The sequence below is a fragment of the Pteropus medius genome, unplaced genomic scaffold, assembly GCF_902729225.1.
Source record: "Pteropus medius unplaced genomic scaffold, Ma_sr-lr_union100, whole genome shotgun sequence".
NCBI lineage: Eukaryota > Metazoa > Chordata > Mammalia > Chiroptera > Pteropodidae > Pteropus > Pteropus medius.
In genome coordinates, this window is record NW_024346667.1 from 1,669,577 (window position 1) to 1,688,236 (window position 18,660).

The following is an 18,660-nucleotide window of genomic DNA, read 5'->3' on the forward strand; positions in this document are numbered from 1 at the left end:
CACCTTCAAACAATATTTAATATATTAGAGAATGCTCATATATATTTTAAGTGAAAAATGAAATGTCATGAGCACTTTTTAGTGGGAACTTACTTTTTCAGTATAAATTACAAATCTAAAAACATACCTGTATTGAGGAAAATATGGTGAAATGTTCATAGGGTACAGTATTTTTTTCTTCTTTTCCCACAGTTCCTCCTTTTTTTTTAATAATAAGCTTACATTACTTTTATGATTCTAAAACATACTAAAATGTTTTGTTTTTAATATATGTGGAGTGTCAATGGAAGAATTTTTTAAATATTACCAGACTTTCCCCTTTATGAGTTAAGGACAATCACTTCTGAAAAGGTTTCTGGATCCATACCAATTTTTTTAAAAATACCAATTTCTTGACCCTACGAAGAACTTTCTGACTCTGCTGGACTCTCGCCATTTGTCCCTTATCCAGATTATTGCGACTTGGAATGCTGACAATCACCAGTCATATAATCCTAAAACGTCTGTAGAGGGTACAGTGTGCTCAGCAGAATATTCATGCTCTTTCTCAATGATCATTTCTGTAACAGTTTTCAGAGTCAAGGTCAGCAAGTGAAGAAATTGTGAGGAGTTATGAGCACTGAGTCCCTGGGGCTCCACAAACCATCGAATACTATGAGGCACGTGGCACCATGGCTCTTTAACCTTAGAAGATCTACTTTGGGATTCAAGATCAGATCCGGGGTCGTGATGGACCAAAAGTCTCCCCGCCCCGCCAGGCCAAGATTCTAGAGGAATCCTAGGACTGGTTCTTCTCTAGGACGGTGCAGGATATTCTACATGTCTTAGACTGAAGAGGACAGGCTTATCGACCTCAGAGAAGACCTAAGGACTTGGCATGAGAATAGGAAGTGGCCTGATTTGTGCAGGTCAACCTCCATAGGCCAGCTCTTAATGGCCCCTCCTCGGTCCACCCAGAGTTGAAAATGAGTAGCTCCCTGATCAGGTTTCAGGCTGGGTACAGTAAGGCACTGGAGGGCACAAGCTTGTCATGCCATTTGCTCCATGGTATTATACCCAGCAGAAGTCATGAGCCCAATTCAATGTCCATCTCTGGAGCTCAAATCTGTCAGCTGACAGGTGGCTACTTGATCCGGCAACTAGTTCTCAGAAGGTAAAAGGAAGCAGGTACAGCCACGGGTCAGTGAAGGAAGTGTGTGGCACGCCTCTCGCTGGGCCCCTCAGAGCGCTCTCTCAGGGCACTGTGACACTCAGCCAGGAACCAAGACCTACCTCGTAGGAAGTTCTGATGAGTCTGAAGATGTCCACCTCAGGGTAAGGCTCCACGTCGTCACTGAGCAGGGAGTGGAGGTGAGGAATGGGAGGCAGGGTGCTGTCCTTATTGGTCACACTGTCTAAATACCTGGACGAGAAATGAATCAGAAGTCATTAGGAGGTTCATCTGGGATTCTCCCATTATAGATCTCTACAAACTCTGCATTTGAAAACAAAAGACTAGAATTTCCTTAAGAACCGTTTGGAAACCCCTAACTTCTGAAGACAAAGAGATGCAAATAAATTCTCAGCCACAGAGAGAAGTGGGCACAACGGTTACCACCAGGCCAAATAAGACTCCCGAAGTCAAGAAGACAGACAAACGAAAGTACAGGGAAGAACCCGGAGGTGGTTTTCAAGGAGCCTTAGCGCGCTACCTTCCCAAAACGGTCATGGCCTCCCCGTCGTCCTTGCAGTTCAACAGTTTGTCCACGTTTGCATCCAGCACGGCCAGGGCCAACTGGAATATCACCTTGATTCCTTCATAGAAGAAACAGTCGACAACCACAACTGCACTCTCAAAAGGCATCACGCTGAGAAACAGCGTGAGGAACCAGGACAGAGAGATGGTGGAAATCACGCCCAGGTCCTGCATGCAGTCGTACAGCTGCGGGACGTAATCTCGCGCCAGTTCCTCGAACACGCCCTGGTCCACCAGGGCACCTGCAGCGGGGAAGACACACAGAGCCCCGGGTGAACCACCCACACCTCTCACCAAGGCACCCGATCACGTGGCTTGACTAAAACAATCCAGTTCACAAATGCTGTTGACACAGAGCCCTGCTCCCTTCTCTAAACTGTTCTGCTTGTTATTATGTTTCTAGACCAAAGTGTCACCAGATTAGTTCTGGCCGCATCTTCCTTTTTTGGGGTCTCCCTGTCCTGCTTTCCACACCATAAAAAGCAATAAAATTACAACTGTGAGGGTTGTTGAGAGTGTCAGTTTACAAAGACTGCATGACACAGAATCAGTTATTCCGCTGGCAATGCAATGTTTGGTTAGGCACGAAATGTGTATCTTAGCTCCATTTCTTGGCCAGCTCTTATTTTAAAAAATCACTCATCTGGATGTGTGGTCCCCACACATGAATTGTTTTTTTAAATGACTTTTTAAAACTTAAAGCATTCCAGCTGTACACATTCATGACCAATTTACTGAGTTTCCTGGAAGATATTTTCAATGAATCAAAGCCCAGTGCAAAGGTTTAGAAATGCAGACAGAACACAAAAAAGGAAGCATAAAGCATGTAAAAAAAGCAAGGAAAAGCTTGTCCTGCTAAAATGAATGTTTTTACACTTGAGGGGAGAATAAGAAGTAATAGCAGTAATTTGTTTAAATGCTCACAATCGTTGTTTGCTTTACAATGAAACCAGTTCTGAAAAATACCTTAGAGACTTAGTTCTGGATAAACCATTAAACGCTCTTTTGTCCACTCCAGTTAGTTGTTTTTTGAATACTATTGCTTTCCACAGATTCCAGTCTCTCCATGAAATACATTTTTTGTCAAAAATTGGGTTGATGGTGAGCTTGGTGTAGCTCTCACATGTCACAGAGCGACACCCATATCGAACGTTTTCTAAATGGATTTCTGTAACAGTGATACACGTGTGTTCTCCTTAGTTCCACGGGGCTCCTTAGCATACGGTCTACATTGATTCGCGCGCTCTCATTCCCATTTTGGAAAATTGGGAGTAGTGCGAAACTCTTGACTCACGGTGACTGGAAACGGTGTTCCAGCTCGTATCATGGCTCTAGAAACATCGGCTTGTTTAGATGTGGATGAAAATGTTAACTACACCCTCACATACCGACAACTCGGGTGTTGTAGTAATCCGGAAGCATCCGCTCGCACAAAGCCACCAGCAGCCAGAAAGCTTCCTCCTCTTTGGCATAAAGCAGCAGCACTGATGTGACAATATTCATGGCCTAAAGGAATGAAAAGGATGTCGTCAGACACATGTTAACAAATAAGCAATTTATTAACCTAAGGAATCACTGAGCTAGTCTCATGGGGGTCAGCAACTTTTTTTTCTGTAAACAGGTAGATAAAAAACATTTAAATGCTTTACAAGCTACACACATATTCTTTTGAAGAGTTGTTTATAATCCTTTAAAAATGTAAAAACCCTTGATCCTTGAGCCTGCAACTGTTAGGGTCTCTCCTGGATCACCAATATTCACCAAGCCGGAGACCAGCAAACCCTTGTTCAAAACACTGCCCAAAGGCTATTTGACAAAGTTTTAACCTGCTAAATTCTCAATGTTTTAATCCTTAATTCAGTGAGGCAAATCCTTTTTAATCTACCATAATGGTGGTTCCTATAACCCAGTATACATGGTTGAGGCTCTCCTCAGAGAACAATGAACCCTTTTAAACTTAGAGCTACACTTAGAAGCTAGCCTATTATTTCTGTCTGGATAAGCAAGGTAGTGATAAGTACCAGTGACTTAAATTCCAACTTTATTAAAAGATATTATCAGATAGCTCACAAGGATACTCCAGGATCAACTCATTTAATAGTCCTCTTAATTAAAAAGGGGAAGATCAAATGATAAATATGAACTCTATTATATCAAAAGCCAACTGACTCCTGTACTTGTTTGATCTTTTAGAAACCAGTAATTGTTCATCAGACTTCGGCAATATAAATGTCAAAAAGGAATTTTTGTCTAATAGGCTCTCTCTTGTAAGTCTTACTCAGTATTTTCCCAAGTAAAATCATTACTAAAATTCCACCTGAGAATTAACAAGCCAATTTTAGTACATCACACGAGCATAGTCATCATCTAGTCAAGATAAGTTTTTTAAGAGTCTGCTTTGTAACAGCCTCTGGACCAGGTATTGGGGGATGGGAAGGAGGGAACACAGTGGTGACAAGTCTTGTGGGGCTTAAATATTGGTGTCAGAGATAGAATAAAGATGGAAAGGTTAATGAATCAACTTTTTGGTATATTTAAGTGCTATCAAAAAGATAAACTAATGTAGTACAGGGAGATCTGCACGTGTGTGTGTGTGTGTGTGTGTGTGTGTGTGAATTAGGTTCGCTCGGCTTTTAGCGGGATGTTCAGGGAAGGCTTCTCTGAATATGTGGCCTTTAAATCTAAAGGTCACGTTATTTTGGAGTGTCCCCAGTTGTGGTATATTTACTAGTACAAGAGATAACTTTAGCTGGTATGTGGGCAACATTTTTTATAGTCAATTAAGCATTTATGTTAACGTCCATTAAAATATAACCATAGCATGTAAAAGTTATATTCTCAAGGACATTATTGCATAGGAGGATGCAAAGCAGGAGCACTGTGGAAGCCAGGGTACAGAATTGAAGGCCTGGTGCCCAAGCGTGCTCTCTGTTGCCTCATGGAGGGATAAGGGGTGGACCAGAGAGTGACTAGAAGTGACTCTCCAAGGTCACCCAGCTAGGCAGGGGTGGATCCAGAAAGGGCACTCCTGGCTCCTGCCCGGTACAGCGGTCCTCAACCAGGGAGCATTTGCTCTGCAGGGTAAATTTGGCAAAGGCCTAGAGACGTTCTGGTTGTCATGACTGGGAGGTTCTACCGGCATTTAGTGGGCAGCTGCTATGAAACGTGTAATTAAATAGGAAAGTTTTTAAGCATCCTACAGAGCTCAGGACAGCCCAGCACAACATCAATAGTGCCAAGGTCAAGAAATCCTGGTGTAGTGATCGCTCTGCTAACCATAAGCCTTTCTTCTTATTCACTGGCTACTAAGACTTTTTTTTTTTTAAAAGTATAAACCACCTGTGACATTTACCTGGCAATACCCTATGTTAGGATTTCGAAAAGCGTAAGCTGTTAAGACTCTCCTCAGAGCAGCGATGCCCATCTCATTCTGGAACGCTGGGTGTTCCGGGAGGGAGCGGTGTAAGTCTCTCTCGATCTCCTCTGTGGCGAGATTATACTTCCCCATGGACTTCTCCACCAAGTCCTCGTAGTACCCCGGGTGTGTGGCTTTCTCGTTGATGGCACCTGGGAAATAGCCAACGGACACGACATCAAAATGCGAAAGCCCTGTGCTTACCTGCCGAAGCTCTTCACTTTCCCGACTCCTCGAAGGACCTGGGACACAACAGTGAAACCCCACAGATGATGGGATGCACCTCTTCCCTCTAGGCACCACAGTAAGCCAGCTCTTTAAATCCTTGCAAGGTGGAGGTCTTCGCGCTGAAAACCCGTATGCTGAAGAACTTCCCGCAGGCCATCCCGAGGGGCCGCTTGTGAGCAGAGGACGGCGGTCAGCAGAGCAAGCCTAGCTGAGGCCTCAGCCCTCCCTGCACACATGGCAGCTCTGCTCTTATTTCAGTGGGGCTCTCCTTAAGAGTTCACTTGAACGAGGAGTCTGCCTCTCAAAACAAGTTTGAAAACTGCTAGCTAAAGTGTAAGCTCTGAAGGACTTCAATAGCCACATTGAAGAGTAGGAAGCCATATGAAGAGGAGGTAGTAGGCTATGTGGAGGGATTTATTAAATTGTAGGGGTGGGGAGGGTGTTCCCAGCAGTGACCAGCCGCTGCTGCTGTCGGTGGTGGCTCCTCAGGGGTGGGCATGGGGATGGAGAGGGGGGCGGAGCATCACTGCTTAGAGATAATGACGTTTTAAGATTCTTGAAGACAGAAAAACCCTGTATACAAATATCTAAATCTAAATACAATTATATATAATTTGTATAAGTATGAATTGTACATTCTTACGTTATATAATTCATGAGTATAAACTATATACACACATATGTATATATTACTTAATGTGTATTTATTTATTTACTTATTCACATTTCACTGTTTAGAAATTGGAATCCCTGGGCTGACCTAATCCTTGCCCCTGAAGGTCACCCAGAGAGCCAGCCTTACCACTAACACTTGCCCTGGAAAAGACACTCTGGCTGACGACAACTTATCATTGGCTTTTGCTTTGCGATCTAGGGAGATCTGCAAGGATTCTTGCCATTTGGCCTGTACTTTCCTTCAGTGGGTACACTGAGCCAGGCCCCGGTGCAGAGGATGTAAGGGTCATGAGAGGCAGGGCAGGACCAGGCAGGGCACCCCCACCCTCCCCAGCAAGCTGGCCTCCACGTGAACCCCACCCCCCGGTGAGCTGTCTGGAAATTGAGGCTCAGTTATCTACACAACGAAAGCAGCGTACAGCCTGCTTCACCCTCTGCCCTGCTGCAGTCCATCAGGGTTCAAAAAAACACTGAGTCTGACTCTAAACATCTCTGCGATAGGACGGCATGTTGCTCTCTGCTATTTCCTGGTGTTCATTTTGAGTTTCATTTTCATCTAAAATGTGTTAGAAATAATTTCTAGTATGAATAAGGAAGATGAAAATGGAATTTTTTGTTTACTCTGCCAGTAACGTGCATCAGGTTATCAAAGTGACCAGTTTGCCAAAACACTAGGGAGACAAGACTGGATGGTGAGGATTATCTTGGGCTGGATTTGTATTTAGAGATAATTTGACTCCAATCTGGGTTTCTAAATGAAGAGCTATGCCTGGTCTACATATGGAAAATGAAAAACAAGACATATAAATGAGGATAGAACAAACTAGTTTTATATTAAACAGATAAAGCCAATTAATTTTCAGGAATCTATCACCCTACTTCTGAGATGTTAACACACCTCGTTATTGGCAATTACTATTTACATCTACTTTTATAAAGAGCTATGAGGGTTTTTTATTTTTTATTTTTTTAAAGGCTTTCCTTTAAGTCTGGAAATTCTCTTTTATAATTTTAATGTCATTTTTTAAATGAAAGGCTTTCATAATAGCACTATCTAAAAATATTCTAAAAATATTTCACATACACCTATTGAGATTGATTACATTTCCAGCCTCTAGCCAAGCAGAGCAACTGACTGATCTATGAAGGACCAGTGACACCCCAAGGAACGCCCTGATGTCTCTGACACACTGGGACCGGACGAAGGAATGGTGGGCTTAGCCTGAAGGTCCTCTGGCTTGACGCAGGGCTCCAAGGATTGACCTGACGGGGTCGTTTATGCTCGGGCGTGAGCCTGCCGTGCGGGCCAGTGCAGCAGACACATCTCCCCCCAGGTCTGTGACACGGCCCCTTCCGTCCTTCCTGGCGTCTCCAGGGTGGAAACGCGTATGATCTGGGTAGGCTTCTGGTTCCAGGGCAGACTCTGGCCTCTCCTCCACGTCTCCAGTGACAACCAGTGAATGCAGATGGTGGCAAAAGTCAGGGACCAAGCTTTCTTATTCCCGCTCTGTCCGCCCTCTCTCCACCCCAGTGCATGCTCTGACCACGTCTTGCCCTTCGACAGTCTCGAAGAAGTTGACGCAGCTGGGAAAGGGAAAAAAAAAGACTCCCCAAATCACAAAGAATTATACTCTTTTCCTTCGGGTTCTCTTTTTTCCTAAATAGTATCAGTGAAGAAAGGGAAGAGGCCATGAGGACACAAAGGCGGTGGCTTTCTCATCTGGGCCGCTGAACGTGTGTCCTGTATTTTAATCGAGGGACTTCACCACTCTGGCGAGGAAAGGAGATTCAGCTCTGCTCGGGGTCTGCATATCTGAAAGAGCCTTGATGCACAGCGGAGGGTGAAGGGAAGCCCCGGGGTCCCACGGCTCCGGAACCGGTGTCCCCGGCTCGGCCCGGCCCGCCCGGCCGTACCTGACAGCAGCAGCCAGAGCTCGCCGCGCATGCTCTCTGGGATGCCCTTCAGGGCCAGCTCCCGCGTCTTCTCGGTGCGGTACATGCAGATGCCCTGCCCGTACTCAGCGAAGTGAATCTTCCAGGCTCGCTCTTTCAGAAACTCTTTGGCCTGAAAAAAGGGATGAATGACACGTGACACCATCCCAGAGAATACTGAGGATGGTGAGAAGTTCATTGGGAGGTCGGAACACTTCCCTTCGTGAGTGGAGCGGGGAAGTTCTGGACAGAACTCACAGGAGAACAAAGAATTCGGACTTTCTGGAGTCCTTCCCCAATCTGACCCATCCATCATCTCCTGCTTTTTGGCCTCAAGTCATAACTGCCCTGCCCTGAGACCCATCAGCGGAATATGAATGATATTAATGGCTTTATGTCTATACCTCCAAGTTAAAGGGAGTCTGTTTTTTTTAAATGTGTGCTGTGAAATTACATACTTAATTATCAGTTTACTTAACAGTTAAACCAAGACAAAAAATGTCACCCGTACTCTCTATCACTCGTCTCCTTCCATGAGAAGTCACTCTGAACCCTAACAACACATGTAGACAAGATCTGGTTTACTTACAGGAAACTATCTATCTGCATGGATGTGAGTTTACTTTACATTTAGAAATATTTTAAATGCAACTTTTCCAACAGGAAGTTTGGGGGACGAGCCGGAGGCACCCACCAATTTCGGGTTGAATTCCTCGGGAGATCGCCGGCGGTACATGGTCATCAGGGTCTGCGTGGCTGTGGGGACGCTGTTGCCGTTGAGGTTAAACTGGCGTTCCCCGTCGGCGTCAGAGCTCGCGCTCCTCTGGGGGCTGGAGGGGACGAAGCTGCCAGGCCGACAATACACCTGCCGATGCAGAGAGGACAAGACGTTGGCAGGGTCTGGGCGGCAGCCCTGTAGTGTCCTTGACAGAGAACAGTAGCTATGGCATGGTTCCCGAGACGTTTCTCATTATGTGAGGAAACGGGAAGCCAGCATTTTATTTTGGTGGGGATTAGACAGTTGCATGGGTCACAGGCTACAGAGTTTCAGTCTTCAAAATGGGTTTTCCTCGGCATTTTAGCAATAAACTAGTTGGCCTTTGTCTCTCTGATTAGTGCGTGCGCCAAGCACGCCACGGTTGCATCAGCTGCTTACGGGACCACTTCCCTCACCTCCTCTCTAGTTTCTGGTGCCTCAAAAATGCCCGCTTAAGCTTGGGGCAGGTGGACAGGGGTAGGGATGTTACTTGTGAGTGCATCATCTTTACAATATGTCTTAGCTGCCAGTAACTTGCTCCGTTACTTGAGCAAGTCCCATATCTTACAGGCTCCAGCCTTCCTAGATGTTCGTCCAGGTGTAATTTGACAGGGACACAACACATATTTTATCATAATAAAATCATCATAATGATGTTGTGTTTCAGGTTTGAGACTTTATTTCGTGACCTCTGTACCATTCCCAACAATGTCACTTGCTGTGTTACCAGCACAAATTACTTAATCATTCTTCAACTGTAAAATAAGAGGGTCACATCAGATGATCTATCAGGTTCTGTCCAGCTCTACGGTCCTGAGTACAAACTCCATGAGATTTAAATGAGATACTGCTCTGGGCATCAGGGTAGGTGGTTTATCTCAGCACAGCTGCAAAGCTTGAAGATGAAACAAAACGGACAGGAGGTGAATGCTTTAGGCAGAGTAGCAGGACAAACTAAAACACCCGCAGGCGTCGTCCACAGACCTCATCGTCGGAACTGTTGTAGCTCCCTGCAAACTCTTTGTCCAAGTATATTTTGGAGGTCGTCTGCTGCAGGAAATCAGAGATCCTCTGCACTAGAAAGTCTCTATCTTTCAAATTGGCAAATAGAAAGGTCATCCTGTTCCTGGTGCTGATGGATAAAGGACTGGGGAGTACGCTGGAGCTGTCCGCCTTCTCTACAATCGTCACCTAAAAAGAAACATGAAACAGAGCATCACTTTGCAGGGACCACCCACAGCAGTCTCTGAGCAACACTTGAAGAATAGTCACTGCACTTTTATGGTTTGTGGAAAGCACTCACATTTTATTGAGACAAAATTGAGATTCTTTGACTGTCCTAATCAAATAAAACAACTCGTAATGAATCGAAACAAAGCTCTTACCAGAAGTGAGAACTATCTCGCTGGTTTTTCTAAATCATCAGTTCTAAACTGGGAATGACTTTATGCCCCAGGAGACATCTGGCAACATCTGGAGGCATTCTGGGCTGTCACAGTGGAGGGTACCCCTAGTATTTAGTAGGTAGAGGCCAGGGGTGCTGCTAGACTCCCAACAATGCACGGGACAGCCTGCCCCCAGCAAAGTCCAGGCCAGGACGTCCACAGGGCCAAGGCTACGAATCCTCCCTGTGAAGGAATTCTTTGATTTTCATTAAAATTTCATGGAGCCATAAAAGAGAAGACTCCTAGCTGCTGCATCATCCACAAGAGAAAGAAAACACCCCTGATACCGGCTCCTTCGACCAAGTTTAACGTTGGCATGGTTTTCAGAGCACCAGCCATCCTTCAAACGTCTCGCTTGGACTCTGGGGCTTTGCATTTTCAGCTCCTACCACATCAACACTGTAAAGGCTTGATTCTGAACAGACATGATGTAAGCAGCTTAATTGCAATCCCATCTGCACTGGTGGGCTGTGTGTGTGTGTGTGTGTGTGTGTGTGTGTGTGTGAAGTAAGCCGACCACATTGGGAGAAAAGTACAAAAGGGAGACATCTGTTTTTGCTCTGAACTGAAGACATATATTTGGTGGTTTGTAATGGGATTTACTTTCATCAACTGGAAACCAGGAAAAATGCACTAGAACTTTTTTTCACACATTAGGCAAGAAAACCTCAAGGCAAGCCCTAGATAAATGGCTGTTTATTTGCAGTGGCTCTGACTATATAATTAACGTTGCTTTTCCCTCCTCATTTCCATCTGCAAGCAATTTAGACAGGTCCAACTTTAACCTCTTCGGCAGCATCTTCGTGTGAAATACATTTCCTTCGAAGCAGAACTTTAAAAACTTTCTCTCCCTCAAGGCTAAGAAACCAACTGGAGTTGCCTAAAAAGTTCACGGCCACAAGTACAAAGGGGCCACGACTGGCATCCATAAGAAACAAACTGTACGGCCCAACTTCTACTCTCAGATGTAATAAATTCATATAGTTAGATATAGACTTTTTAAAGAATTCTCTGAGATACCTAAACTTACACTTAAGAGTTTTCTTTTCTTTTCTAAAAGAAAGAAAGAAAGAAAGAAAGAAAGAAAGAAAGAAAGAAAGAAAGAAAGAAAAGAAAAGAAAGAAAGAAGAAAAAGAAAAAACCCACTAGAGAAACCGGAAAAATACCTTATCGCGAAAAGGATTTTTCCATGACACTTAAGAAATGTGTTAAGCAATGCTTATTTTTAAAAGATCCATAAAAGCTCCTTTTCTCCCAGCCAGTTTCTTTCTGATTCTTTTGGCCACCAGGTGTCAGGACTAAAGGACAGAGGCCAAAGGAATTAAAGGCTCAAATTCTGTACCTACAATTCAGATAAGCATATGGATCTTGATGGAATCAAAGTGAAAAGCCCTCTTTATCTGGCTGGAGCATGAACACAGAAACAACCCGAAAGCCCCCACATAAAACATGTGAATGCTCACAAAATATTTTTCACTAACTAACAAGTTCTAGTAGATTTCTATCCCATAAGCTTTGTGCCCCAGGAAAGGGTCACGGCTACGTTTGAGCATTTTCCAGTTTAACGAGACACACTTCCATTGCCACCTTGGGTTATAAAATAGACTAGAATTGAATCAAATCTCGGAGTTTAATATGGAACATTTACAAGGTAATTTATGATTAAAAAAGGAGACTTTATCTGGAATCTCTAATGAGGAACCTGATCAGTTCACTTTATCCTCCTGCTTTGCTGCCTCGGTAATTTTTTTTTCAAAATCTACAGCAACGTGATTCTGTGTGAACACTTAACATCTGTCAACTTAGTCTGCCTTAAGTCCACACATGGAATATGTGTTAATAATCTCCAGTCAATATTTCAGTTTATTTATTTTTAAAAAATCAAATAAAACAACCCCTCATCTATTTAGAGCCAAACCGGCCATTCCAAATAGGATTTAAGGTTCGCATGGGGGCCCCTGCTGATCAATCAGCTTAACTCAGTTCTGAAAGGTGCCCACGTCCACAGAGAGAACCCTTTGTACTCAAACAGATTCCAGAGAAAGGGTAGGGGCTTCTCCCGTTCTCCCGTTCCCTTTTCTGTCATTATCGGTACCTAAAGGTAATAAAAGTTACATTAAGTCCTCTGCTTCTTCCATTAGTTGGGGTTAGAGCACTGCCATCAATATATCTCAGAGATTTGTCAGGTTAAGGGAAGGGCATGGCTGTCTCACTGAGCATTTCTTTAAAGCTGCATCCTCCAACCAAAACGTGCTTTATTTCTAAACGCTACCCCAACTATTGTCCTTGCTCTGATTCACCCTGAAATAGGACTGCATTATCTCTGCATTACCTATTAGGAAAACTAGCAAACAGAAGATGGGCTAAGGATATCAGTTACAACTCTCTCAATCCCCTGGCTGTCACTATTGTATTGTAAATCGCACTCTAAGGTAAACAGAGCTAGCTGGACCCCAAACCTTGGCAGCTGGTGAACAGGGGAGCAGATGTCCTGAAGACAGTGCTACCAGCTCTTCTCTGCGCCTCACTTCCCTCTGGTTAAACAGAGTGATGACTTGCTCAGATTTGTAAATGGCACATGCACGGCACATTCTTAATCCCAGAACGGGTTTCCGTAGCTGTTTCAGGCAACTCTGCTTTTCTACATTCAGGTCGTACTTGACAAAGGAAACTAAGTTAGTAACAGTTTATGGCAAAGAAGGTAAATTTGCTAGAAAAGTTATGAAGTCTGTTTCGGAGCCAAATGTAAGTATGGTTGAATTACCCATCTCAGAATTCATTACCGACAAAATATCCTGGCCTCAAGAAAATATTATAATACCAGTTAGCTCATCCTGTAAGAACTAGATTTGTCAATTGCCTGGCATTTCACATTCTTTTTGATCAGTTTCTATGAATTTATAATTTGTAATTTAAGGAAAATTATATATATGATTGAGAGAAAACTAAAAATAATGCAAAGTTCCAGCCGTATATAGCTAAATAAATTCTATACATCCACTTAACTGAGTAATATGTAGTCATTAAAAATTACGTTGGCAAAGAATATTTAATGATATGGGGAAAAGTTTAATATATACTCGGTATTAAATAAAATAAGCAAAAATAAAAAATTCCCTATGTTTTATATTTAAATGTTATCGATGACATATACACAGCAAAGTATAGAAAAAACTTGGTAAATGGTACTATAGAAAGTTAACAGTGGTTGTCTTTGAATGATGGGACTAGGGGTGAATTTTGTTTTCTTTTAATTTTTTGTACTACAAATTTTCTGTGATAGCAATGCAGTTTTCTTTAAAAAAAAAAACAACAAAAAACAAAGAAGAATATTTGCTTACATAAATGATTTTTTTTTTAAAAGAAAAGAGGCAGAAGGAAAACCTGAATGCTTTACTACAGAGAATCTTAACAGAGGGTCGACCTTCACAACCGAAGCTTCTAACCACTTCTAGAGAAGAACCAGGATAGGTTGAAAGTTTCCAGGACAGAAACGGCAGGACCACCAGCCCCTGGCGCCCTGACCTGGACTTCCTCCTCAACCCAAAGCTCATCACACGGCCTCCGCACAAGTACCATGGTGAAGTCACGACAGAGCCCACCTCCACCCCAATCGCAAAAGGGATGTTCCTTAGTCTTTACTGTGCATGAGATCAGTCTGGGACTTTATTAAAATACAAATTCCAAAACTAGCAGAGAAGCAGACTCAGCAGATCTGGGGTGGGTTCAGGAACCGGCCACCGTGGCCAACAGTCCGGGTGGTCTCAATGCAGGGAATCTGAGGACCAGATCTGAGAAACACTTAGCTTTCTGATTCAAAACCTAGAATGGCTCCTTTACACCCAGCTGCCCTCAGGCTCTGAGCCAGGTGTAATAATTACATTTTCTAGTTTCTGTATTTGATGTTTGACATCCTGGGGCCTAGCTGAGCCTGGTAGGATCACCCCTCAGGAGTTAGCCAACTCCTAGAGCTAGTAAAGGATTCTCTTGAGAACAAGCCTTTCATATGCAAATGAATGCATCCAGAGCCCACGCCCCAACCTTCTCCTTTATCTCTCTCTCGCACACAGGGCCACTAGTCACATGCCCTACTCGCCCCAGGGCTAGATACCAGATGGCTAGGGACAGCCTCTCTGCCATAGGGTCCCTTGAAACTACCCACACCAGCCAATACTAAGCCTGCTTGCCCTGCTCCCCCCGTTCCTTCCCTGGAGACTCTCACCAAAGGTTTCCCTTGCTCGGCTGCTTGCTGACCAACTCTGCTGCTTCCCCACGTGGCCCCCACGGCCCCTCCCACTATAACAAACTATCTTTACAATGGTGGTCATCTCCTGATCTGTTGGCATCACCATACCTGAATAATAATAAAATCTCCATCGTGAAACACTAGGCTGCCTCTGGAAGAACTCTCGTAGGTCCCGCAGTCACTTAGAACAATGACACGAAAGGGTGGCAGGAGCCACCAGAGATTATAAGCATTCATTCAGGGTTACGAGCCAGTAAACCGCTGGTAAAAATATTCCTGGTTCACCAAGAAAAGTATTACAAATGAAATTCTTAAAATACCTTTTTCCGTCTGCCGCTTACCTCCCGGAGTGGGATAATGAGGCTGCACAAGTTCTCCTCCTTGCTGGTAAAGCAGATGTAATTTGTAGACACAAACATTTGCCCCAAGATGTGCATTTTGTTAAACGGTGTCCAGAGAGTGCAGTCTGTGTGGCCGTCTAATTTTTCATCTTTAGGCAGCCGGAAAAGTGCCCGGTACCTCTCGCTCTTTGCCCTGGCATCAAGATCGCTGGAAGGCAATAATAATAACTCACCTCGTGCAAAAGAAACGTTTCAATCCCTTCTAAACCATGCAGCAATGGATGTTCCCCGGCCCACCTTGTCCTCTCTCGATCTTGCCTGACTTATCCCTACTTTCTTGGCTTTCTACTGGGGCTAATGTCAACCTATGACCGAAAAGCGAAATAAGTTATTTTAATATAGTTAGATTCCTTGTATAGTAACTTTATAATCAATATCTGTAAATGTTCAAGAATCTTATGGAAACCAGGCCTGGACAAGAAATTCATCCTTTTTCTAAAGAAATATAATCATTTCTAAAGGGATTATTACATTTACACTTATCCAGAGCCACTTCTGGGGGCCTTGTCTTTTAAGAAAGATCTACTGAGGATAAAAACGAGCCTCATCAATCTGCTGGCTATCACTGCCCATCCTAAACAGACAACCAAATCATCTGAAACTCAGGAGCAACCCACCTCTTGGACAACTAGAATTTCCAAACTCAGCTGGGTCCTCTGTTGACTACAATCTTTCCCCTAACGACCTCCTTTTTCCTGTTCATCATATAGGCTGTTAAAATCTTTCCCCTCACACTCTACCTGACCTTAGCTCCTTGAGGATCTGGTTTCTGGCTTCACAGAACAGAGAGAGGCTAAGAAGCGGGAGCTCCCTCCAAGTCCCTCTCTCTGCCTCCACAATGACCTCATCAGGTTCCAACCACCAGCTGCATGCCAGTGATTTCCAATCCTATATGTCACTGATTCAATCTCCAACTACCTCTCCTGCAGGCAACTCAGCTTGATGTGACCAAAACTGAGCTGTCACATCCCTGGACCTGCTCGCCCTCTCTCATTCCCCATCCAGTTTCGGGCACAATTCCGTGCATACGGTCACACGGTAGAGCATCGTTTCTCTCCCCCACTCTCTAGCTCTACTCCCACATCCAGACCTCAAGGCTTCTTGGCAGCCTCTCCTCTCCCAAGGCCCGGTCACCTTCCAGATGTGCGTTGGACTACCTTCCCTCTGTGCTCTTCCCCTGTGTTTCCCCCATCGTGTTATTCCCTGAAACAGTCACCCTACTGAACCAGCAGTAGTAACTTCTACTGCCTCTGAGACCCTAGCTGCGAGCACCTCCACTGAGAGGCCTTTCCTGCCCTCAGCCCCATCTCCCCACGTGGGTGCCTGAGGCGCTCTGCTCACAGGCTCGGAGTGGGCAGGCCGTGTGAGCCTCACTAACTGAGTTGGGAGTGCTGTGGGCAGACTTCACTTTTGTATCTATACCCAGAAGAATGTTCTGAACCCTTGAAGTTGTCCAGAAAACGCTAACTTTCCATAAATAAATGGATGGGTTTCTTGTTTCCAAAGTCTGTAAGACTCAGCCTCGGTTACTTACCGCTTGAGAGCAGACACTTTTTTAGGAGATTTCTTTTTCAGTTTGGGCAGGGATCGATCTTGCTCAAACCCCTCATTGTCTAAGAGCTGCCTCATGGCTATGTTGGCGAGCTGCTCCATTAACTTGAAGGTCTCATTGATGTTGAGAAACACAGAGAAGAAATGTTCGCTGGACCGTGTGCTCACTTTGATCACGTCAGGCAGAAGCAGTGTGGCATTCTTCTCGAGCTGCGTGATGTCCACCCACCGGATCACCAGCTTGGCTGGGCACAGGGAACAAGGCTGGGTCAACACCTGGCTCCTTAAAACCCCTTCGAGACACTGAAGTCTCACACCTCCAGCCCCCGATCATGCTGAACTCCTTTGAGTCTACGTGACCGTATTTACCATTGTTTCGTTTGTTAGTTATGAGACAAATGCAGACCACACAGAGTCTGAGTTCATAACTATTATGAATTTAAGCCTGTATCTACCAAATTAGAACTCTGACAAATCTTTAGGACATAATGACCAAAATTTTTACAAATATCGAACTGAAAATAATCAAATTCACTAAAGACTTAAAAAAAGTAGTGTCGACCCAGTCATAAACACAGATATATTCTTGATATTTTGGTGTGGTTTATGAGTTTGGGGCAAACCTCAGTAGACTTTCCAAAGCTACTCTCCGAAATTCTAGACAACTCACCTTCCCTTCCCATAAGAAAAGAATAAAAGCAAAGGTGGTTAATACTGAGGTACATCCAACCCTGACGGGGAACTTTGCCCTTCCAGTAGCTGCAAGAGTAATAGTTGACAAGCTTCTCTTCCTCGGGCATCCCAAACAGCCTGTGGAATTTCACAATGGCTTCCTTAAACTTCTCTGTGTCATCATCTTCCTTCACATCATTGATTTTGTTATACTCTGCAATGATGCCCTAAGCAGGGATGAAACACAATGCACACAGCTGGTATTACTATGATGAGAGATGCTTTTTCTGTACGCTGTACATATTAGAAAGGAAAAAAAAAATAACAATTTTTAAGGTTAGAATTTTTTTTTTAAATTGAAGAATTGTTTTCAAAGGCAACCCCCAAATTCTAAGCCAAATACCAAGTAGCATTTGTGTATGAAAAAGTTTTCAAATGATGATATAGATTTTTATTATCTGTTTATTGGTGCCAATCATTTTATTAAACTCAATTAGAACAAAGCCCATCATTTTATTTTGCAAATGAGGAAATGTAGAGATTTTACTAGTTCTACTGCTTTTCCTAGATTACCGTGATAGAGTCATCTCAAAAGTCAATGTCTGCCTTTCTTAAAAATCAACAAAAATTCTTCAAGAATGGACGAGGTTCAGGAAAGACCAGAATGCATGTCACTAACTGACACTTGATCATAAATCTACTGTCTTAGGGTCATGAATAACATTAGGGGACCTAGAGAAAAGGAACAAGCAACTATTTGAATGGAAAAGGGGGAATATGAGAGCAAAAATTATATTAGACACACAATTTTTGGTCAGATGGACAAAAAAATGAAATATTCTCGAAGCAAGTGACTGGCTTAATCTACTGTTTATCATTTTAATAGCTTGAGAGGCCATTTCATTGTTATCCAATTCCTTTGTAATTCCCTGAAAACTGGCTTCTACATAAATCTCTTGACAGAAAATGCTGCCTTGGATTCCACTTTTTACCTGTAATCCCTAAATCTCTCTAGTCTCATCTTTATTTCCTCGGATCAGGTAGCACTGGAATAGCACGAGTTTTCGAACATGAAAATTTGGAGCTCAGATCGCAACGCTATCACTGCACAGCTGTGTGTAGCTGGGCAACCTCTCGGATTCTCCTTGACGTGACCGAACCCTCCGTATTCCGAGGACAGAAAATTGCAACGGCCTCACACCTAGAATTGCTGCCTTTTGGCCCTTCTGTTTTCAGTGCATCCTGAATACTCCCTACAAATTCATCTTCCTTAACACTAACTCTGACTAAAAAATTCTTACGAAAAGTCTAGACCAGGCACATTTTGGATCCACTAGAGTAGACTCTTACCTGAAGTCAGAGGAAGGATGATGTTAGAATAGAAGGGAGCGATGTATAACAAACCACGTGATACCGAATGATATGTTTTGAGCAGAAAAACATTACGTTCAGACTATGCCATCTAAAGATCTACTAAATAGCACATTCTAGAATGCTCCTTTCAATTTTAAACAAATTTAAATATGAAAGGAATTATGAAGCTAGAGAACTGAGAAATATCACTTTGAAACACTTTGGGGCCTAATACACTTATAGCAGCAGA

The 18,660-nt window shown here is 43.6% G+C and overlaps 1 protein-coding gene across 1 annotated transcript in view; it reads right to left on the reverse strand.

Moving 5' to 3' along the window:
- The window catches only part of TBC1D9 (TBC1 domain family member 9), an 86,944-nt gene that overhangs the window by 20,330 nt on the left and 47,954 nt on the right, over positions 1-18,660 (reverse strand). Inside the window, exons 4-13 of the mRNA XM_039875830.1 lie at positions 17,056-17,284; positions 16,369-16,630; positions 14,775-14,982; positions 9,727-9,933; positions 8,680-8,850; positions 7,968-8,118; positions 5,088-5,302; positions 3,124-3,241; positions 1,692-1,977; positions 1,273-1,402 (exon numbers count right to left, since the gene is read on the reverse strand). Coding sequence (XP_039731764.1) covers positions 1,273-1,402; positions 1,692-1,977; positions 3,124-3,241; positions 5,088-5,302; positions 7,968-8,118; positions 8,680-8,850; positions 9,727-9,933; positions 14,775-14,982; positions 16,369-16,630; positions 17,056-17,284 — 1,977 coding nt within the window. The remainder of the gene's footprint in view (positions 1-1,272; positions 1,403-1,691; positions 1,978-3,123; positions 3,242-5,087; positions 5,303-7,967; positions 8,119-8,679; positions 8,851-9,726; positions 9,934-14,774; positions 14,983-16,368; positions 16,631-17,055; positions 17,285-18,660) is intronic.